Below are 19,531 nucleotides of genomic sequence, written 5' to 3' on the forward strand. Positions count from 1 at the left end.
CGTGGCCGGCGGCGAGCGGCGCGGGACCTGGCCGGCGTACGCTACGGGTGTGCTGGAGCGGCTGGGCGCGGTCGCGCGGCAGTACGGCGTGCCGGCGGTCGCCACGATCGCCGAGACCGGCGCCGGCGGCTTCGGCGGCCTTGGCGGGGCCAGCGCCGGCGCGGTCGCGGTCGTGCGGGTGGTCCGGCAGGCCGGGCGCGGCCCGCGCACGCGTTTTTCCGCGGCCGCGTTCGACACGGGCGGGCGCGCGCGCGCCCGGACCGCGTTTGCGGTCGACGGGCGCGGCGCGCAGGTGGACGGTAGCTAGCGGGGCGCAATCTTCTTGCCGATATGGAGAATGATGGGGTTGCGCGCGTGGGCGCGGCGCGCGGCGTAGGCCGCAATGTCAAAGCCGGAGCGCGGCGGCGGGGCCGGCGGGGCCGGCCCGTCGTCCAGCACGTCGTCGGCGGTGGCGTCGTGCGCGTCCGCGCCCGTCAGCGCGCGCAGCGCGGCCTCGACGCAGTTGCCCTCGGCAATGAGCCGCTCGCGGATGGCGCGCGGGCTGGTGACGCGTTCGGTGTACTGCGGCGTCGCGCGGTACGTGTGGTCGGCCGGAAAGTCGGGCATCCAGGCCGGCACGTACTCGCGGCGCTCCGGCGCGGCGGCCAGCGCGGGCGGCGGCGCGGGCACGGCGGCCGCGGCCGGCCTGGGCGGCGGCGGCGGGCGCGCGGCGTGCGCGCTGCGCTCCATCTCGGCCTCGAGCTCGCCCGTGTGGATGCCCTCGGCCGTGCACACGTAGGCCAGGTCGCGAATCGACGGCCGGCTGCGCCGCTGGATGGCCGTGTACCGGTGCAGCTGCTCAAAGAGGTGCGCGAGGTCTGCGGTCAGCGCGCCCGCCGGCGAACTTACACTCGTGCGCGAGCACGGCGACCGTCTCGAGCGCGCCGGCCGTGCACGGCACGCCGAGCGACGCCAGGATCGCCGCGACAGGCGCCAGCAGCAGGTCGCCGTCGTCGGCGCCGTCCATCGTGGGTGAGGGGGAAGAGCGGCGGTCGCGCGAGAATCTTCCACCCGTGCTGGGATATCCGCACCCGGCGTGCCCACATATACGGGATTTGCTCGCCGGCCGCGGCGGCCCCAACAGAACGATGGCGTCCGTGTCCAGCCTCGACCAGGACCTCGTCGACGTGCGGCGCAGCAAGTACGACGCCAAGTCGGTGGACGACGCGCGCGCGTGGATCGAGCGCGTGCTCGGCGCGCCGCTGCCGGCCGGCGACCTCCTCGACGTCCTCCACGACGGCACCGTGCTGTGCCAGCTGGCCACGCGGCTGGGCGCGCCCGCGCGCGCCAAGGCCAGCCGGATGCCCTTTGTGCAGATGGAGAACATCTCGGCGTTCCTGACCGCGGCCAAGCAGCTCGGCCTGGCCGACCACGACCTGTTCCTGACCGTCGACCTCTACGAGGCCAAGGACCCGGCCCAGGTCCTGCAGACGCTCTACGCGGTCTCGCGGCACGCCGCCGCGCGCGACCCGGCCATCCCCGTGCTCGGCCCCCGCCTGGCGCCGCCGGCGCCGCCGCCCAAGCCGCGCTCGATGGCCGCCCGCGCGGCCGCGGCCGCCGACGGCCCCGCCTGGAACACGCACCAGTACGGCTACATGGGCGGGGCCTCCCAGGGCTCCGAGCGCGTCGTCTACGGCGCCCGCCGCGACATTGTCTTCAAGCCCAAGTGATTATTTTGCTGCCTCGCACGCCCGCCGCACCAGCGGCAGCATGTCCTCCGAGAACTGGCACAGCCCGGCCGGGCTCACCGGCCGGTACATGGTGTTGCGCTCGTACGAGCCGGGCACGATCGCGCCCGCGCCGTCGACCCGCACCATGCCGAAGATGTCCTCGACGTCGGGGATCCGCCCGTGCACCGGCGGCGCCCGTAGGTCGTAGATGGGCATGTAGTTGTCCGGGTACGGCACCGCCAGGGAGACCCAGAACCGGTCCTGCGCGACGTGCGCGGCCAGCGTCGCGTGCACCAGCGGCAGGAACGCCGGGTTGGGCTCGAACGTGCGCTCCGAGAGCTCGTCGACCGTGTGGCCGCTGCGCAGCCGGCCGACCGCGAGCGCCGCGGGCTGTCGCGACAGCGAGATCAGGTCCCGGTGCAGGAACTGCGGCGGTCAGCGCGCTCCACGGGAGCTCTTACCAGCTGCGGGTTGGACGGCACCGTGGTCAGCGTCGTCAGCGTCCGCCGAAACACGCGCGTGAGCGAGGCCATGTCGTGGCGGGGTGAAAACTCTGCTGCTTAGCAATCGGCCGATGTCATTCGCTGGGCGACGGCGCGGACGGCGCGGCGGCGCGGACGGTGCCGGCCGGCGCGATCGACGCCGGCTGCCCTGTGGCCGGCACGCGCCGGGCCGGCCTGTCGCGCAGACAGACGCGCCGAGCCCGCGCGACGGCGGCGCGAGCCGCACGCGCCGCACTGCGTGCGGCGCCCGCCCTCACGTGACTCTCAGCCGCACGCCATGCGGCGCCCGCCCTCACGTGTTCCGCTAGCCCGCGCTAGCGCGTGCCCGCCCCCCAACCTCTGCGCGCTACCGCAGCTTAATGTCTGCCCGCGTTAGAGTGCACTCGTGCGTCTCTAGCGCCCGCCCGCGCCCATCGCCTGCACTATGCCGTTAAGTGGAAGGCATCCGCAACGTAGCCAGCAGCGGCAGGCGGCCTGGCCGGCCGTATGCGCTTAGGCAACACGGCGCCGACTACGTGGCCGGCCGGCAGCTGCACCCGCCGCCGTCGGCGGCCGGCGGCCGTCGCCGACCGCGGAGCCGCGGCTGTGGCTGCGCGGGTTCTGAGCCGCACAGAGTGCGGCTCAGGTGCGCCGCACTTGCCAACGGGCGCCACGTCGGCCACCACCCCCCGCGATGTCGCTACGCCCGCCCCGGGCCCGCGGCCACCCGTCTGCAGGGCCGGGACACCCGGCGTCCGCCGCGGCGAGCGCGCAGCGACCCGCAGGCCGTCGGCTGGCCGCCTTCCGGCCGCCGGCTGGCCGCCGGCTGGCCGCCGTGGCAATCTTTGTCACTATACCTCTAAGTGTTAGATCAACTCGTTGCCCCGAGCGAATTCTTGTTTGCAAATTTACTTTGCTGCGACATATCTCTTAGCGGCAAGACAGCCCGAGTGACTCGATCCGCCTCGCCTCGCCGTCGGTCGGGTATAAAACGCGACCGGGTCCGCTCTGCCTCTCTGACGCTTACGTTGTATTCTGCTCTCCTGATCCGTGCACCCCTAGTGCCGACCGTTGGGACCATGTCTGACGGTAAGTCCGAGCACAGCCACGGCGCCGCCGCCGCGTCGCGCCGGCCGTGGGCGGGCCGTGGCGCCGTGGGCGGCCGGGCCGGCCGGCGGCCGGGCGCCGCGGCGGCGCCGGGCGCAACGGCCCTCGTGGTGTGATAGCGCTGACCAGCAGAAATCACGTACAACTTCGCCGCCGAGCGCCGGCTCGAGATCATCTCGTGCCCCTTCTCGGGCGGCCAGGGCAAGGCCGGCGTCGAGCTCGGTCCGTTCCACGTCCTGCAGGCCGGCCTCGTGCGCCAGCTCGAGGAGCTCAGCTGGAAGGTCGACCACCCCGGCGACCTCGAGTTTGTCAAGCCCGCGGACGACCCGCTGGACGGCAAGCTCAAGAACCCCAAGTACGTCTCGGCCGCGGCCGAGCTCGTTGCCGACCGCGTCGAGGCCGTCCACAAGTCCGGGCGGTTCCCGCTGACGATCGGCGGCGACCACTCGCTCGGAATCGGCACGCTCACGGGCACGCTGCGCCAGTACCCGGACGCGTGCGTGCTGTGGATCGATGCCCACGCCGACATCAACACGCCCGAGACCACCGACAGCGGCAACATCCACGGCTGCCCGGTCTCGTTCGTGCTCGGCCTGGCCGAGCCGCGCCCGGCAGCGTTCGCCTGGGTCGAGCCGCTGCTGAAGGCCAACCGGCTGGCCTACATCGGCCTGCGCGACGTCGACCCCGGCGAGCGCAAGATTCTGCGCGAGCACAATATCGCGGCCTACTCGATGCACGAGGTCGACAAGTACGGCATCGGCAAGGTCGTCGAGATGGCTCTGGCCCGGGTCAACCCGGAGGGCACGCGGCCCATCCACCTGAGCTTCGACATCGACGCCATGGACCCCGAGTGGGCCCCGGCCACGGGCACGCCTGTCCGCGGCGGCCTGAGCTGGCGCGAGTCGTGCTACATCTGTGAGGCCGTGGCCGAGACCGGCAACCTGGCTGCCATGGACCTGGTCGAGTGCAACCCGTCGCTGGGCGACTCGCCGGCGAGCGTCAACAAGACCATCACGGCCGCGTGCACGCTGGTGCGCAGCGCCATGGGCGAGCGCCTGCTGTAATAGCGAATAGAGACGGCACGCCGTTGAGTATGACCCGCGGGTCGCACCGACCCGCCTGCGGCCCCGACCCGCCTGCACGCGCACCGCCGCCTGCGCCGTAGCCCTGACCCCGCGTGACTGGGTCACGCCTGTCACAGGGTCCGGACTCTGTCCGGACCTGCTCGTATTCACTAGCGTCCCATCTCATCGCCAGTGAGTCAACGAGCCGCACGCTCGTGTTCGGTTTCGCGCCAACGTTGGGACTGGCGATACTTTGCACCGCCATCATCTTATCCCTATCGCTACACAATCTAAACTTGTCTATTAGATCTAGCCGAAGATCGCTATCAGGTCCGGCTCGGCGACCGCCCGTCGGACCCACGGCAGCATATAAATTGGACGCCGCAGCCTGGTGGACTTCCATTGACCATTAACTCAATACAACAACAATGTCTGGCTGCTGTGACTGCTGTGGATCTTCGTGCTGCTGCACCTCGGGCTGCTCCTGCGGCTGCTGCGTACGTGCGTTTGTGAGCTAACTAACGACAGTAATCAATCTTTACACTGACGGCTGCACGGCCACTCGCCGCTCGCGCCCTATGTATTGACTTAAATCTTTTAAAACCCACACTGGCGCCCGGCGCCCACTTCGTAGTATGCTTTGTGTGCGCTCTACGCGCCGTTTTGCATTAGATGATACAAAAAAACCTGCCTGCAGAGTGCGCAGGCAGGAAAAACGGAGAAAAATAACTCCCAGAGCATCCATTCGGACTCAGAGCCAAGGGAAAACCGATGCAGGGCCGGAAAACCTTGGCGTGCTCCAGACCATCTAACGGCGGCCGATCATAGTCACTGGCCAGCGGCTCGCGCTCAGCGTCTGTCGTGCGTCGGCCGATCGTTCGCGCAAAAGTAACGGAATCGTCGCCGTCGTACAGACACGGTCGTGTCTACTCCTACGTCGGAACTCGGCGACGTCTGCCAGGTCGTGTTGCTGCAGCAGGCGCTCGTGTTCGGTCCGGAAGTGCTTCGTCGGCTCGGCCGGAGAACCCAGCATCGTAGACTTCGGCCACGGGTTGGCACCGACACCGGCGCCGGCAGTCGCGACGGGCACGCCGGCGCGCGGCGGCAGCGAGGCAGCGTCCAGTGCTCGTGTCGACAGCATCGTCAGGCCGAAGCCTCCGAGGCAGCCGCGCCGGCGACGCCGCGGGCGTCTCTTAGGTACATTGGCGCAGCCGTTCCTAGAGTTCCCACAGCCGCCGGAGCTTACCGGCTCTCTTTTACGCGTGTCCTGCGACCGCAACCACTGCCGTCTAGACGAGCACATCGCGCACGTCCTTCAGCGCTGCCGGGGCCGGTCCTGGCTCTCGATCGCGACCTGCTGCCGGCCGTCGGTTCTGTCGTCGCGTCTGGGCCAGGACCCAGGAGCTAGGAATCAATACCCTCCGCACCATCGGACCGGGCGCCAGACGTCGGCGGGCGTTTAAGCGGCCTGCATGTGCACCTGCAGGCCGCAGCCGTCTCCGTCCAGCGCCCCATACGAGCGCCAGGCGCTGCTCTGCGGGCCACCGGCCGTCGCAGGTACCTTGGTCGACTCTCAGGGCCACACATGCACCAAGGATGTCGTCGGGCAGCAATCGGGACCAGCCGGCTAGGTCGCTCGTGTTCGCACCGGCAGGTCAGCCCACGGAGGCGCCTCGCGCCTTGTCAAAGAGTCCGCGTCTGCGGTCATATCAACGGCAATACCCACTTGCAGCCCAAAGCCGATCTGGGACGGGGTCCACACCAACAACTATCATTTCAACTAACAACCAGAGACGACCAACAGAGAACCAGCCTGTGGCAGTCAGAACCGATCCACGCTCGACGCCTGGGTTGAGAGGTGCGGGCGGGCGGTATTTATGTTGCGGGGAGCTGCCAACACACATCACGTGCGGGTGGCGTACGCACCGTGCTGGTGGTGCGCATGACATCATTTCCAGGGCTCTGGCACGGGGGTAGACAATTAATTAGATAAGGTACATAAGCCGCAGGGCGTGCGGCGCGGCACTTAGACAGACACCGGCGCCGACGACGCCAGCTCCGGCTCGGGCGTGTCGGCCGGCGACTTGCCCGTGCGCATGTCCGCCAGGCGGCGGGCCTCCTTGTGCACGTCGTTGGCGTGCTTGCTCGAGTCGGCGTAGAACGCGCGAATCTTGCTGCCGGTCGAGTTGTCCAGAGCCTTCTCGAAGTAGCGCGACAGCGTCGACTTGGTGTCGTGCAGGTGGCCGGTGACGTTGTACTTCTCGTCTGTGGCCGACGCGCGCTCGCGCACCTTGAGCTTGTCGTCGACGTCCTTGAGGAAGCTGTGGAACTTGGTCGACACGCCGTTCTTCTGGTCGAACTCGACCGACTTCTGCGTGGCCTTGTCGCTCAGCGCGTAGCCGTACGACAGGATCTCGGCCATGATGGCCGAGCGCGGCTTGTCCTCCTGGCGGAGCTCGCCGTCGGCGGCGTCGTCGGCGGTCGCCGCGGGCGCAGGCGCCGTCGGGTCGGCCTCGACGACGACGCTGGTGGGACCCAGCTTGGTGTCGTGCAGCAGCAGCGCGGTCTCCGCGGCCTCCTTCTTGGCGAAGGTGATCTTGGCGACAAGAGACTTGTCGGCCGCGGCCGTGTTGTGGTCGAGCGAGATCGTCGAGATCTTTCCGCAGAACGAAAAGAACTCCGAGATCTGCTGCTCGGTGATGGTGGGCGCGATGTTGGTAACGATGATAGACGACATGGTGACTGGTGAGGAACACGAGCTGCGGTAGGGGGTTTATATGGCGGCGGGTGATCGCCGTCGGGGGCAAGCGTGGCCGGGCCCGGCGACTGCCGCCGCGCGCGCGGCGTCGACGAAAACGACCATGATGTGCGCTGGGACGGGCCAGCACGTGGACCAACAGAGCTTAACACAGAACCGTTTGCGGCGACGCGCCGCGTAGCGCCAGGCGCAGCGCGGGCGCAGCGCGGGCGGAGCCGTGGCCGGTGCCGGCCGGCGCCGGGCGGAGCGCGACTGGCGCCGCACTGGCGCAGGTACGCGTCAGCGCCGACGTGTGACGTCGGTGTGCATGTGACATGAGCCGCAGGCGGAGCGGCTCAACCCTAGCCCCGGTTTGACAACTGGTCTGGGCGCGCCGGTCCCGGCGGCCGTAACATTTATTTAGGTACAGTGTTTAGATCTTGCCGCGCAGCAGGTTCTTGACGATGTTGCTCGCCGACAGCCACACAGTGTAGCCCAGAGTCTTGGCGTCAAGCGTCGACGACAGCGCGTCGGCAAAGCCGAACGGCAGCATGGCCGGAATCCAGCCCTGGGCCAGCTCGAGCGCCCAGCAGGTGTCGGGCATCATGTACTGGCCGACCGAGCCGCGCGTCAGGTGGTTCATCTGGCCGGGCTTGTAAATCTGCGGCAGCGGGTCGCCCAGGCGGTGCACGCGCTGCTCGCCCTGCAGGATGTAGAAGTAGTCATCGGCCATGTGCACGCCAGTGTGACCCTCGGTGCCGACGGCCGTGCCGAAAAAAATCAGGTACTCGGAGATGGACGAGTGCAGGACAAACATGGAGCCCTGTGGTCAGTGCGCGACGCGTGCCGGACGTACCATAGCTCCGCCGGCGTTATTGAACACCCAGTCCTCGGTGTTGTACGGGTTCACGGTCTCGCCGTAGCGCTCGACCAGGCCGTCGCTGATCAGCTGGAAAATGGCCGTCGCATTGTTGGGGTGCTCCGTCGTGGCTTTCTGCGGTCAGCGCGGCCGGGCAGCCTACATACGGTCACGAGCTCCTGCAGGTAGTCGCGGTCGAAGATGAACCACGACTGCAGCAGGTACTTGTCGCAGTACGCGTACACGGCCAGGAGCACGGCCAGCACGGCGGCTGTCGTCGTCGAGAAAAGCTTCATCTTGTGTGCGGTTTGATGAGGTGCCCACGGGGATAAAAGGCTGACGGCTGGCGAACGAGCCGAGATATCAGCCCATTTTGAGCCCTAGCCCTCGAGCGCGTCGCGAGGTGGCGCCATGTTCGGCCCCTGCCAGGCAGCACAGGCGCGCGGTTCGGCGGCCGCCAGAAGGTGGGCGTGTGGAGCAATACGAGATGTGACATTAACGCAGGCTAAAAGAGCAAGGCGGGATCGAGGAGGCGTCTCCGGCGTCGTACAGAGATCGGGCGATGCTGGCCAGGGCACAGACAAGCAAACGTGGTCGCGGACCTGCAGCGTGAATACGAGGTAGCCGGGTGACCCGGCCTGCCCGGACCTGGACCGGGCGGCCGTCGGGACCTTTGCGCGGCGCCTGTGCGACGTCGCGTCTTGTGACCCAGCTCACAGCTCGGCCGTGTCTCAGGCCACTCTGTGACTGGCACTCGCTAGCCTCTAACGGCAGGCGCGCCGCGCGACCCAGGGCACCGGAGAGCGCCTGAACGCTGTGCCGTGCGCTCGACTCCCCCTTTTCGTCTGCAGCGCTAGCAGCGCCGCGCGCTAAAAGTGGTCGGCCACAGCTGAAAACCCCGACGCCCAGAGCTCGGAGTTTTCGCCCACATAGTACGACAGCGTGCTGTTGGCGAACCCGTAGTGCTCGTCCGACATGCTCTCGAGCTGCGCAACAATCGAGTCGTACAGCACCGCACGGCCGGCGGCCACGCTCTCCAGCATGTCGTGGTCGATGTGCGTGACGTGGATATGGAAGTGGTAGTACGACGGCTGGTAGTGCACGTACATGCGTAGCAGGTCGCGGCTGACGCCGTACTTGGTCTCGACCGCGCCGACGATCTCGGCCCGCATGGACCGCAGGAACGGTAAGTGCGACTTGTTGAGGTCGCGCATGGAGGTGATGGAGTGCGTATGTACGATCGCAACCAGGTACAGCGCCTCCATGGTCGTACGGTCCCATTTGCTGAGGTCAGCCCTGCCCGGCTCGTACGTACAGGTCCGGTAGCAGAATAAAGCCCGTGTCAGGGTCGGGATTCTCGTGCACGATGCGGTCGACCTCGACCTTGTGCGACAGAATGTTGTAGACCCAGGTGATGCGGTCGCCGCGCATGCGCTCGACATACGGTGCGACCACGGTCCGGTACAGCTCGGGGGTCTCGACAATCATTCGGCGGCGCTGGCGGGAGTACTTGCGGACGTGCTGCGGTCAGCTGGGCGCGCGCGACGACACACCGTGTCCGAGGCCGGGCAGATCAGGGACAGCTTGACGGCCGGCGCGGCGTCCACGTCCTGCTTGGCAGTCGCCATGAACCACCGGTAGACGTCGTTGTGGTCGAGCAGCCGGAGATCGGCCAGCGCGTCGGCCGCGAACGCGGTCCCCGGCGCGAGCCCATTGATCGCAAACGCCGTCTTCTCAGCGATCAGGATCGCGCGGGCGCGGTCCGGACCGGCTGTGCCGAGCAGCACGAGCGTCTTGGTCCGGGTGTCTGCGGTTAGCGACCATTGCTACGGTGACGCACCCTGGCTGAGGATCTCCTCGAGCACAAACGAGCTGGGCGGGATGTCGTCGGCCATTGTTGCCGGTCGTCGGCGGATTCGGCGGGTTATATGCCTGGGTTACCCGGAGTATCGTGGCCTGCGCACGTCCGTCCCGCCCGCCCGCCAGCACACCCCCCGGACCTTTGCAACGCCTGAGCGCAGCCCAACATGGCGACACGCGCAGCCAACAAACGGGTAGGCCGTCCTACGGCGCGGTTCTAACGACCAGCTCACGCGGGAGTACAAGCACATGCAGGAGAGCCCGCCTCCGTACATCGTCGCCCAGCCGTCGGAGAAACACATCCTGGTGTAAGTCCGCAAAAGCGGCGCGCGCTGACCCCAGGTGGCACTATCTGATCACGGGCCCGCCCGGCACGCCGTACGAGGGCGGCCAGTATCACGGCACGCTCACCTTCCCGGCCGACTACCCGTACAAGCCGCCGGCCATCCGCATGATGACGCCTTCCGGCCGGTTCCAGATCAACACCCGGCTGTGTCTGTCCATCTCGGACTACCATCCCAAGTCGTGGAACCCGGCGTGGAGCGTGAGCACGATCCTGGTCGGCCTGCTGAGCTTCATGACCGGCGACGAGCTGACGACGGGCGCGCTGCGGACGACCGACGCCGAGAAGGTGTACCTGGCCAAGATGTCCAAGGAATGGAACCTGCGCGAGAACAAAAAATTTGTCGAGCAGTTCCCGGAGGTGGCCGAACAGAACCGCAAGGACGTGGCCGCGGCGCGCGCGGCCGCGGCGGCGCCGGCGCGGCCGCCGGCCGGCGAGCCGCCGGCGCCAGCCGCGGACGATCTGGGGCTGCGCGGCGCCGAGCTGCGGCAACGGCGGCGGGGCGCGCCAGCCGAGCAGGAGCCGGCGGCAGCGAGCGCGCGTGCTAGCTGGCTCCTGCGCCACAAGCTGATTTGCGTGGCCGTGGTAGTCGTGGGATGGGTGCTGGCCTCGCGCGCGCTGGGCGCGGAGGTCTGATGACGCCATGGACATAGACCGCAATCTATCCGACCTGAATTCTCCGGGCTGGTACGGCCGCTCGCGAGCCGAACTCAATTCGGCCGCGCTTGTTGACGGACGGTGCCGGCGAGCGCGATGCGCTGGCTGCAGAGCGATACGTAGCCGCACGCCCACCGGGACGGCCCGATGCGGACACGGGTCATGCGAGCACGCCCGCTGGCGAATGAGCGCGTCGCCAGCCTTGCTGACGAGCCCGCTAGCTACCGGCTAGGTGTCCTCTGCGCCAGCCCGCCTGGCGTGTGCACTGCCGGTTAGCGGCGCGCGACTGCGGATGGTATCCGCCGCCGGCGCCGGTACCTGGCGGCGTGGGTACCGCCTGCGGCGGTGCGCGGCGGTGCGCGGACGAGCCGAGGCGCCGCGCCGCCCGCGGCTTACTCACGGCGCGGCCGTCTGGGGACCCCGCGCCGTTCGCGGTCGCGCTGGCGGGGCCGGCGGGTCGCAGCGCGGCAGCAGCGCCGACGGCGGCACTGCCTGGCCGGAGCTGCTGGGCCATGGGCATGCACCATCGACTGGCTGCCGGCTGCCGGTGAGCCGCACGACAGAGCCCTGAGACCGATAAGGATTATGATAGTAGATAATGGCCGGGCCCAGGACATGGGCAGCAGCTAGGCCGAACCGGTCTGGCCGGCGGCTTATGCCATCTGCCGAGACGCGGCCGCTCTAATTTGCTCAAGCGAGACGGGCTTATCGAGCGAGCATGGCGACGCGCCAGTGGGCGCTGGGCCCGTGGGTCGGCTCAGGGGCCGCGCCGGGTCCCGCCGGAGGTCCGAGGCGAGTTCGCGGGCCTTGGCCGCTTGCCCGCGCCGTGGCCACGACCGCGCCAGAGGCCGCGGCTGGCCCAGCTTGAGGTCACCAGGGCTTCCGGTAATGTGCCGACTACAGTAGCTCGCCGCCAGCACAGACGGTGTGGCCAGCGCCGGCGGCGCCGGCAGCGTCGGCGCCAGCTGCGCGTATGGCGCCACAAGCTCGCCCGGGCCGTTACCAGAGCTGCCGCGCCCACCGCACGGCCAGAACGCCGCGGCTGACGAATGAAAGCAAGAAAAATAAGCAGAACGGCGGCAGCAAGCTAGAACGAGCTGATGATTAATGGAACACGCGAGCGGCAGGCCGCTGCGCGTGCGCGGTCGGTCCACTGCTGCCGACCGCCACTGCGCAGAGGCCGAGCAGAGGACGGCTGCGGGTCGACTAGTGGACGCCACCGTCGTCAGGTAGCGGGTACGATCGGGCGGTGCGCGTGGCGTTTGTTTGTTGTGGCGTGGCGGTGCCGCCGCCGCCGCTGCACGGGCGCAGCGGCGGCTGTTGCTATGGCAGCGGCCGCAGCACCGCGCGGCCGCCGTACGGCTGACCCGGGCGCACGGGCAACGACGGCCGCGGCCGAGCCCGCACGGGCGGGCCCGCGCGGCCGGACCCCGCTGCCTCGGAGCCGGCCGTGGCCGGCCGGAACCGACCGAGCGGCCAAGGCCGGCATGACTGAACAAGTAATGGAGTCCGGGCCGGAGCGCAAGATACGTCGGTGCCCAAACGGGCAATGTGTACGCAGACGCGAGTGGCGTGTGGCTGGAGAGTGGCTGAAGTCGTGGCTGCGTGTGGCGCGCCCGCCCGCACAACCGTCGCAGCGGCCGGCCACCGGCCCCGCGCCGGTGCGCACGCGACCACGGCCGACACCGCGACAAAGGCGTCCAACCGGCGCGCCAGTCGCCGCCGGCCGCGCCGGCCTCCGAGACCTCGGCGGCGAACATCGGCCGCCGACGGGCGCGGCTCCGCCCCTACCGCACGGCCACCGCGGCGGTGTTTCGCACTAGTCCACACACGGCACAGCTCAGGCGAAGCCTGCCTTGGCGGGCCTAGCGCGCTGCGTGTCCCGCACCCCAGGGCAAGGCCCGCAGCGCCGTAGTCTAATCAATCGGGCCCGATGCCAATCGCGGCAGTGGCGCTCCTCGCGGTGACAGACCCTCTCGGCATGCGTTGCCACAGTACCTCGCCGTACCCGCACCGCCATGTACACCCTGCACCGCCACAGCCGGCCCCGGCCGCTGGACTCCACCTGCAGCGTCCACTAGACCCGGACGGTGCAGGCTATGCAGTCCGCTAGGCCGCCGACGCAGACGGTTGCGAGCCAGGCAGAATCCGCAGGTGGCTACTGCAGCCCACGATCGCAGGCCGCGCAGACTCAGGAAAGCATATTCCTTGCTGGGACAGGCTTGCCTGGTGGGATACTTTGGCTAATTAATTTGCTAGGCCTCGGGCTTGTTTTCCAGAATTTTACCCGCGGATAGAAAAGACAGCGCCTCGCACACACGACCGCCATCGTCGACGCCGCCAGAAGCTCGACGTGCAGAATCCCGTGTCCCCGGTCCCGCCCCCCGCGGCCCGCCGAGACGTTGTTGAGTGGCCCGGCCAGGTCAGTCCGCTGCCGGATTCGCGGCGCGCGTGGGCCAGATACTAACGGCAGAGCAAGACCCTCTCTCATCCACAGCCCGGTCCCGCCCCGGAGGCAGCAGAGACGATGAAGTACGGATACGTGCTCTCCGAGTACGTGTCGGCCGACTGCCGGCCGTATAGCATCAAGTACAATGAGCTCAAGGTCACGATCAAGCAGGTTGTCACGCAGATGCCCGCCGCCCAGGCCGAGGACGCCGTCTACGCCCGGCTGGCCGAGCAGTTTGAGCGTGTGAATGTGTTTGTGCGGTCCAAGACGGGCGAGCTCGACCGGCGCGTGCGCGCGTGCGCCAAGCTGGTCGAGGACGTCGCCCGCGAGGACTCGCTGAGGACGTTCCCGGTGTCGGCCGCGGCCCGCCGCCGGCCCATCATCAAGGCCGAGAAGGAGGCCGAGCTCATCTGCGAGGACCTGCAGGCGCTGACGCGCTTCGTGAGCGCCCACAAGATAGGTGCGTGGCCGGTGTGACTCCAACTGACCGCAGCCTTCACCAAGCTTGTCAAGACCTACAACAAGTGGTCCGAGTCGTCGACGCTGGCGGGCCGGTACGCCCTGCTCGTCAACGCGCCGACTGCGTTTACCCAGAAGGACTTCCGCGGCACGATCATCAGCCTGTCGTTCCTGTTCGACGCCATCCGCAGATACTTCCAGAACCACATGCGCTTCTTCAACCAGGTCCAGATCTCGAACCTGTCGGCGATCGACCTCGACTTCGAGGCCTCGTCCGTGCTCTTCTCGGGCTCGGCCTCGTTCTGGGTCCACAACGACAACTTTGACGAGCTCCAGGTCGCGCTCACCAAGTTCCTGTCGCTGATGCCGAGCGAGGCCTTCTTCCGCAAGGAGCTTGCCCACGCGGCCGAGAACCGCGTCGACACGGCAACGAGCATCGTCTACCTGGCGCCGACGCCGGCGGCGCTGCTCGCGACGTCGCCGGCGGCGGCCGCGCTGGCCGCCACGCCGGCCGACGTCGGTCGCGTGATCTGGGACCGCGAGATCGAGACGGCCGAGGCGCTGCTGTCGACGCCCGGCGGCGCCATGCTCTGCGGCAAGCGCAAGTTCATCGAGTCGGTCGTCTCGGGCGCGGCCTCGCGCGCGTCGCTCGGCCAACTCGACTCGCTGGGCAAGGCCACCGTGACGTGGCTCGACTCGCACAACGCGCAGCCGGCCGTGCGCGTCAACACCAATCGCATCCGCTACGAGCTCCTCGGCTCGGGCTCGGCCGTCTGGGCAACGCTCGACTCGGGCGTGCGCTTCGCGCGCGTCGAGCCGGGCGCGTCCTGGACGGATCCCGCCGTGGCCGCCACGCTCGCTAGCTTTCCCTACTCGGTGCTCGAGATCAAGTGGCAGGGCCACGAGCCCCACTGGCTGGCCGAGATCCGCAAGTCTCACACGGTAAGTTGCTCTGGCGCTGATTGCCGCCGTCTCTGGGGGAGCGCGTGTTGCGGCGTCTGCGCGTGCTGCGGCCGTTAGCCGCCGCTGGCGCCTGCTGACAGCGGCGCCACCGTCTGGGCCCGTCGGTCGCCTGCGCCTGTCTCACCTTGATCCGCACGTCATGCTGGTCTCCGCCACCGCGATGCCGTGGCGCGCCTGATCTGGAAAGTCGCCGGCGGGGCCGAAGGCGTGCTGCGCGCCTCGTGTTGAGTGGCCGAACAGGCGGCAGACGCGGGTCATAAGGTTCGATGCGGGGGGTCGGCGTACGGCTGCGGGTACCACCTACGCGTACCAGTAAGCTTTACCCTACCTGCACGTGGGCGACCGGGGTCGACAAGCGGACGGGTCACATCTGGGTCACATTCTCGCCGCGGAAGGCGGTGGATGCGTGACCCGTTTACCCGGCCTTGGCCCGAGGCGCGGACTGGGTCCGCTATCGACGCAAGCGTGGTCCTAACATTGGCCACCCAGAGACGGCGCATAGCGGCACGCACGGCACACTAACGTACCCAGGTCTACGAGGTTGAAGGCTTCAACTATTTCAAGCATGCCACCGCGCTGACCAGCGGCAGCCACGAAAACGCAGAGCTCGACTGGTTCAACCTCCTGTCGATCGACATCCACCGGATTCCCTACAACCTGCGGTCGTCGCGCAAGCCCCGGCCGAAGCAGTCCACGTTCGAATCATCCTCCGGCCACTCGTCGTCGGTGTCTTCATCGTCCATCACCATGGCCGAAGCGGGTGACAGCACCAAGGAGCCCGTCAAGCTCGAGCAATGGCCGACCAAGACAAAGAGCGCCGGCAAGGCGCCGGTGCGCAACAAGCGGGTGCAGCAGGGCTCGGCCGCCACGGCCGTGCAGGCGCCGCGCGGCCGCACGCTGACGCAGCAGCCGCGCGTTAGCATCAAGACGCCTCCGCGGGCACCGCGCGCCAACGACGTGCGGTACTGGAACGAGTTCGACCACCCCGAGGACGGCGAGGACGATGGCGGGTTCCTGGTATCGGTCGACGACTCGAGCTTGACGCTGCGCAGCGTGCTGCCGGTCGACCGTGTCGCCGGCTGGGCGTCGCGGGCCGCGCGCGCGCTGCGCCTGGCTCGTGCCTCGGACGAGGACGCCGCCGAGCGCGAGTCGCTGCTCGGCCCGGCGGCCGACCTCGAGGCCGGCGAGACCGCCGAGATCTACGAGGAGGAGGACAGCAACGCCGCGCTGACGCTGTTCTACACGTTCTCGCTGGCGCTGGCGGCCGTCATTGTCGCCGCGTTCGACTACGTTGCCGTCGCCGGCGACCTCTCGGTCACGGTCTCGATGCTGGTCTCGATGGGCCTCTTCGTCGCCGAGGCCATCGCGCTCGCCGGCTTCGTGTCCTTCCTCTGGCGGTCCGAGTTCCCGGGCGTCGCCCACCAGCTGGCCGTCTATGTCTCATACTTCATCATCCTCACCACGGGCGTTGGCGGCGTCCTGCTTCTCATCTTCTAATGCAGCCGCTCCGCCCTGACCCGGCCGTGCCGGACTGTACATTCTATTATGCCTGCCTATCAGCAAGCCTGAAGCTATCGCGGGGTGATATGTGTTGATGCAGCGTATTTTGGTCGAACATTTTTAGGAGTTTTTTGAACATTTTGGCCTGGATCACCGATCCGGTCTAACGCCCGGCCGGATCTGATTTTGGGTATAGATGCATGTTTTTGCGCCCGCGGGTGCCGAGTGGTTGCTGCATCAAATGATATCACTGCCGACATAGCCTTTGTTCGTCGTCTGTTGTTCCTTTCTTGAGTTATGGTATGAAGCGCATGTAGGTTTAAGACAGAAGAGATAGACAAAAGATAGCACATGGAGACAGACTGCCGAGTGGCCTTTGAGCCGCGCGACGTGCGGCGCGTGCTCGAAATGCGCGCGCTGCGATTGGCTGCCGTTGCCTTGGCTCCGGCCCCGAATTGCGTCGCCAGACCCCTAAAGCGACCCCTAATTCTCTGCGCGACCCTGAGCCCTGAGCCCTAAAGCTGCTTGTCAGCCGCACGCCTGCCTGCGCGGCGAGTCACCGCTGCCGACACCGGCCTGCACCGCCGCAGTACCGCGCGTACCGGTACCGTCGAGAGCCAGGTGTCGCACGGCGCCGCGTCTGGCCAGATCGGGTCCTGCCTGGCTCGGCCAGCCGCTGCCTGGGCGTGCCTCTAGACCTGCCTTGCGGCCGCCGGCGCCCTGGCGCACGTGCGTAGATCCACGCGTCGTCTGTGCGACACCGGCCTGCCGCCGGTCCGGACAGCGGTCCAGACGCTGGCGGTCCGGCAGTCCAGGCCGCTGCCAGCACCGCCGCAGCACCGCCGCACCGCCGCGCACACCGTCGCCGGCATCGCCCCCTCCGACCGCCGCCCGCAGGCGTCGGTGGCCGTAGCGTCGGGCCCGTTGTGTCGTGCCGCGCTGTCGCACCATCGGTCGCAGCGTCAGGGGCTGCCGCCGGCCTCCGACGGCCGCTGTCGCGGGCGGTCGGCCGCGCGTTGTGGCCGTGGCGTCAACGCCTAAGTCGCCGATCTCATCGTGTCACCTTTTGTCCTCACGAGCTCAGCGACATCCATCACGCCAGTCCACACGCGGGACCGGCACAGGCAGACCAGGCAATTGAGCGTCGATTGAGTGTCGATTGAGTGTCGCGCACGACCAGGCAGCGCAAGCAGGTAGGTTGGATTACGCGGCGGCGCAGGGGCAGGCTGACGGATCTAGAGGCCAGGTAGCCAGAGCACATCAGCACGATGCGGGTCGGACAGCAGGCAGCGTGGGCGGCCGTGGCCGCGTGGGTGGCCGGCCAGGCGGCGGGCGCGCGGTCGGCCGTGGCGCACGGGATCCCGGCAGGCAAGCTGGAGCTCTACCAAGCGGACGCGAACGGGCAGTGGGCGTGCCTTGGCCACCCCGAGATCAAGATCCCGTTCGCGTGGGTGAACGACGACTACTGCGACTGCCCGGACGGGTCGGACGAACCGGGGACGTCGGCGTGCCCGGACACGGTGTTTTACTGCGCCAACAAGGGCCACATCGCCGGCAAGCTGCCGTCGAGCCGGGTCAACGACGGGCTGTGCGACTACGACGTCTGCTGCGACGGGTCGGACGAGTGGGCCGGGCACGTCAAGTGCGAAAACCGGTGCAAGGAGATGGCGGCCGAGTACGCCAAGCGCGAGAACGAGCGGCGGCGGACGGTCGAGGCGGGGTGGGCGTCGCGCAGCAAGCTGGTGACCAAGGCGGCGGGCCTGCGCAGCACGATCGAGAAGGAGGTGGCGAGCCTGCGGGCCACGGTGGCGCGGCTGGACGCGCAGCTGGCCGAGGCCGAGCAGGACGCCCAGCGCACGGCGTTCGCGGCCGAGTCGGAGGTGCGGCGCGTGTCGCCGGCGCTGGAGCACACCCGCGCGCGGCTGCGCGAGTACCAGACCGGCACGCAGGCGCTGCGGCACACAGTGCAGGAGCTGCAGGCGCGGCTGGCGTCCGCCGAGCAGATTCTGACGACGCTGCGCGAGGAGTACAACCCGAACTACAACGACGAGGGCGTCAAGAGCGCCGTCAAGGCGTTTGCCGAGTACCTGGCCAACCCGCCGACGTTCTCGGACGAGCACCTGCGCGCGGTCGAGGTCCTCGACGGCGGCGACGACGCGGCCGTGCTGGCTGAGGAGGACACGCTCGAGTGCCCGGGCGCGCGCGGATGGTCCGACGTGCTGCCGACCGGCGCCCGCCGCTGGATCTTTGACCAGAAGACCGCGTGGACCGCGTACCTGGTCGAGTCGGGCGTGCTGCCGGCGCGGCCGGCGACGGGCGGGCCCAAGGTCGCCGTCGCCAACGCCCAGCGCGACAAGATCGACCGCGAGCGCAACGACGCCACGCGCCGGCTGGACGGCCTGCAGCGCGACCTCGACAGCTACCTCGGCGCCGACGACGTCTTCCGCGCGCTCAAAGGCGAGTGCGTCTCGCTCGAGTCGGGCGAGTACATCTACGAGATGTGTTTCCTCGACAAGACGTCCCAGCGCAGCAAGACGACGACCAACCTCGGCGGCTTCGACCGGCTCGAGGGCGACGTCATGTACTTTACGCACGGCACAAAGTGCTGGACCGGCCCGCATCGGAGCACGACCGTGCATCTCGTCTGCGGCGACAAGAACGCGCTGCTGGAGATCTCCGAGCCGGCCATGTGCGAGTACCACTTCGAGGTCTCGACGCCGGCCATGTGCGAGCGCTACACGCCGCCGGTCCACGACGAGCTTTAGGGCTAGAATCTATGCATTTTCCTGACGGACGACGACGGCGACAACGTAGTCGCCGTCGTGGCTGACACTGGCCAGCAGCGCCGGCGAGCCAGCCGGTCCGGAGATGGCCGGCCGCCGCGCGCGCTGGCCGTCGCCGGGCTCGCCGGCCGCGTCAGCCGGTGCCGCCACCGTATTCCACTCGCGCATGACAAACGTGGGCTGCTGCGCCGGCGCGAGCGCCTTGAAGACCGACTCCTTGAGCGCCCAGCTGCGGTCAGCCACGTCGCGCACACACCCACCATCGCGCCAGAAACTCGGCCGCGCGCACGTCGCCGTGCTGGCCGGCAGCAGCAAACCGCTCGCGCTCGGCTGCGTGCAGGATCCGTGCGGACAGCCGGGCCAGCGTGCGCGGCCGCTGGGCCATAGCCCGGAACCGCGGCAGGTGGACCACGTCGACGCCGAGGCCGACGAACGCGCCACGGCGGCCGTCAGACGTCGCCCCGACCACGGCGGCGTCCGCTGCTGCGCGTGCGGCCCTGGCGGCTGTCGCCAGCAGCTGTTTGGTAGAAAAATCAGTCGTCATGGCCGTCAGATTAGG

At 68.5% G+C, this 19,531-nt stretch overlaps 10 protein-coding genes across 10 annotated transcripts; 4 read left to right on the forward strand and 6 right to left on the reverse strand.

Annotated features, from left to right (window-relative positions):
* Positions 1 to 303: 303 nt before the first annotated feature.
* V1510DRAFT_419468 (transcription factor TFIID complex subunit 8 C-term-domain-containing protein) lies at positions 304 to 1,114 on the reverse strand (the record flags this gene model as incomplete). The annotated part of the gene is made up of 2 exons (XM_066934298.1): positions 889 to 1,114; positions 304 to 857 (listed from the first exon to the last, which is right to left on the reverse strand). The coding sequence occupies exons 1-2, from the start codon at positions 1,004 to 1,006 to the stop codon at positions 304 to 306; spliced, it is 672 nt and encodes a 223-aa protein (XP_066788079.1). The 5' UTR covers positions 1,007 to 1,114.
* Positions 1,115 to 1,127: 13 nt separating this feature from the next.
* Positions 1,128 to 1,709, forward strand: V1510DRAFT_367324 (Transgelin; the record flags this gene model as incomplete). The annotated part of the gene is made up of 1 exon (XM_066931300.1): positions 1,128 to 1,709. The coding sequence occupies one exon, from the start codon at positions 1,128 to 1,130 to the stop codon at positions 1,707 to 1,709; it is 582 nt and encodes a 193-aa protein (XP_066788080.1).
* On the reverse strand, positions 1,695 to 2,333 carry V1510DRAFT_419470 (uncharacterized protein). Its single transcript, XM_066934299.1, has 2 exons — positions 2,171 to 2,333; positions 1,695 to 2,135 (listed from the first exon to the last, which is right to left on the reverse strand). Exons 1-2 carry the CDS (start codon positions 2,240 to 2,242, stop codon positions 1,710 to 1,712), a joined length of 498 nt encoding a protein of 165 aa, XP_066788081.1. The 5' UTR covers positions 2,243 to 2,333; the 3' UTR covers positions 1,695 to 1,709.
* Positions 2,334 to 2,982: 649 nt separating this feature from the next.
* Positions 2,983 to 4,396, forward strand: V1510DRAFT_419472 (uncharacterized protein). The gene is made up of 2 exons (XM_066934300.1): positions 2,983 to 3,280; positions 3,431 to 4,396. Exons 1-2 carry the CDS (start codon positions 3,271 to 3,273, stop codon positions 4,360 to 4,362), a joined length of 942 nt encoding a protein of 313 aa, XP_066788082.1. The 5' UTR covers positions 2,983 to 3,270; the 3' UTR covers positions 4,363 to 4,396.
* Positions 4,397 to 6,208: 1,812 nt separating this feature from the next.
* V1510DRAFT_184015 (uncharacterized protein) lies at positions 6,209 to 7,207 on the reverse strand. Its single transcript, XM_066930431.1, has one exon. The coding sequence runs from the start codon at positions 7,097 to 7,099 to the stop codon at positions 6,389 to 6,391; it is 711 nt and encodes a 236-aa protein (XP_066788083.1). The 5' UTR covers positions 7,100 to 7,207; the 3' UTR covers positions 6,209 to 6,388.
* A 210-nt stretch (positions 7,208 to 7,417) lies between these two features.
* Positions 7,418 to 8,277, reverse strand: V1510DRAFT_380450 (C-8 sterol isomerase). Its single transcript, XM_066931635.1, has 3 exons — positions 8,126 to 8,277; positions 7,956 to 8,093; positions 7,418 to 7,922 (listed from the first exon to the last, which is right to left on the reverse strand). Exons 1-3 carry the CDS (start codon positions 8,252 to 8,254, stop codon positions 7,533 to 7,535), a joined length of 657 nt encoding a protein of 218 aa, XP_066788084.1. The 5' UTR covers positions 8,255 to 8,277; the 3' UTR covers positions 7,418 to 7,532.
* A 550-nt stretch (positions 8,278 to 8,827) lies between these two features.
* Positions 8,828 to 9,853, reverse strand: V1510DRAFT_404000 (HIT-like domain-containing protein; the record flags this gene model as incomplete). Its single annotated transcript, XM_066932203.1, has 4 exons — positions 8,828 to 9,242; positions 9,274 to 9,479; positions 9,512 to 9,765; positions 9,799 to 9,853. The coding sequence occupies 4 exons, from the start codon at positions 9,851 to 9,853 to the stop codon at positions 8,828 to 8,830; spliced, it is 930 nt and encodes a 309-aa protein (XP_066788085.1).
* Positions 9,854 to 13,145: 3,292 nt separating this feature from the next.
* On the forward strand, positions 13,146 to 16,223 carry V1510DRAFT_184223 (uncharacterized protein). Its single transcript, XM_066930432.1, has 4 exons — positions 13,146 to 13,240; positions 13,294 to 13,727; positions 13,761 to 14,668; positions 15,221 to 16,223. Exons 2-4 carry the CDS (start codon positions 13,346 to 13,348, stop codon positions 16,184 to 16,186), a joined length of 2,256 nt encoding a protein of 751 aa, XP_066788086.1. The 5' UTR covers positions 13,146 to 13,240; positions 13,294 to 13,345; the 3' UTR covers positions 16,187 to 16,223.
* Positions 16,224 to 17,086: 863 nt separating this feature from the next.
* V1510DRAFT_419498 (glucosidase II beta subunit-like-domain-containing protein) lies at positions 17,087 to 18,979 on the forward strand. The gene is made up of 2 exons (XM_066934301.1): positions 17,087 to 17,382; positions 17,429 to 18,979. The coding sequence occupies exon 2, from the start codon at positions 17,458 to 17,460 to the stop codon at positions 18,952 to 18,954; it is 1,497 nt and encodes a 498-aa protein (XP_066788087.1). The 5' UTR covers positions 17,087 to 17,382; positions 17,429 to 17,457; the 3' UTR covers positions 18,955 to 18,979.
* V1510DRAFT_367424 (uncharacterized protein) lies at positions 18,964 to 19,516 on the reverse strand (the record flags this gene model as incomplete). The annotated part of the gene is made up of 2 exons (XM_066931302.1): positions 18,964 to 19,201; positions 19,248 to 19,516. The coding sequence occupies 2 exons, from the start codon at positions 19,514 to 19,516 to the stop codon at positions 18,964 to 18,966; spliced, it is 507 nt and encodes a 168-aa protein (XP_066788088.1).
* Positions 19,517 to 19,531: the final 15 nt, after the last annotated feature.

The sequence above is a fragment of the Dipodascopsis tothii genome (genome assembly GCF_038497935.1).
Source record: "Dipodascopsis tothii strain CBS 759.85 unplaced genomic scaffold V1510scaffold_22, whole genome shotgun sequence".
NCBI classification, from domain to species: domain Eukaryota; kingdom Fungi; phylum Ascomycota; class Lipomycetes; order Lipomycetales; family Lipomycetaceae; genus Neoaidaea; species Neoaidaea tothii.

Excerpts from the sequence above, each read along its gene's own strand:
- V1510DRAFT_419498 (XM_066934301.1), top strand. The coding sequence starts at position 17,458 with ATGCGGGTCGGACAGCAGGCAGCGTGGGCGGCCGTGGCCGCGTGGGTG.
- V1510DRAFT_184015 (XM_066930431.1), bottom strand. The coding sequence starts at position 7,099 with ATGTCGTCTATCATCGTTACCAACATCGCGCCCACCATCACCGAGCAG.
- V1510DRAFT_184223 (XM_066930432.1), top strand. The coding sequence starts at position 13,346 with ATGAAGTACGGATACGTGCTCTCCGAGTACGTGTCGGCCGACTGCCGG. Across the intron at positions 13,728-13,760 it reads CGTGAGCGCCCACAAGATAG|CCTTCACCAAGCTTGTCAAG; the intron begins GTGCGTGGCCGG and ends AACTGACCGCAG. Across the intron at positions 14,669-15,220 it reads AGATCCGCAAGTCTCACACG|GTCTACGAGGTTGAAGGCTT; the intron begins GTAAGTTGCTCT and ends TAACGTACCCAG.
- V1510DRAFT_419470 (XM_066934299.1), bottom strand. The coding sequence starts at position 2,242 with ATGGCCTCGCTCACGCGCGTGTTTCGGCGGACGCTGACGACGCTGACC. Across the intron at positions 2,136-2,170 it reads TGCCGTCCAACCCGCAGCTG|TTCCTGCACCGGGACCTGAT; the intron begins GTAAGAGCTCCC and ends TGACCGCCGCAG.
- V1510DRAFT_380450 (XM_066931635.1), bottom strand. The coding sequence starts at position 8,254 with ATGAAGCTTTTCTCGACGACGACAGCCGCCGTGCTGGCCGTGCTCCTG. Across the intron at positions 8,094-8,125 it reads ACCTGCAGGAGCTCGTGACC|AAAGCCACGACGGAGCACCC; the intron begins GTATGTAGGCTG and ends CGCTGACCGCAG. Across the intron at positions 7,923-7,955 it reads ATAACGCCGGCGGAGCTATG|GGCTCCATGTTTGTCCTGCA; the intron begins GTACGTCCGGCA and ends CACTGACCACAG.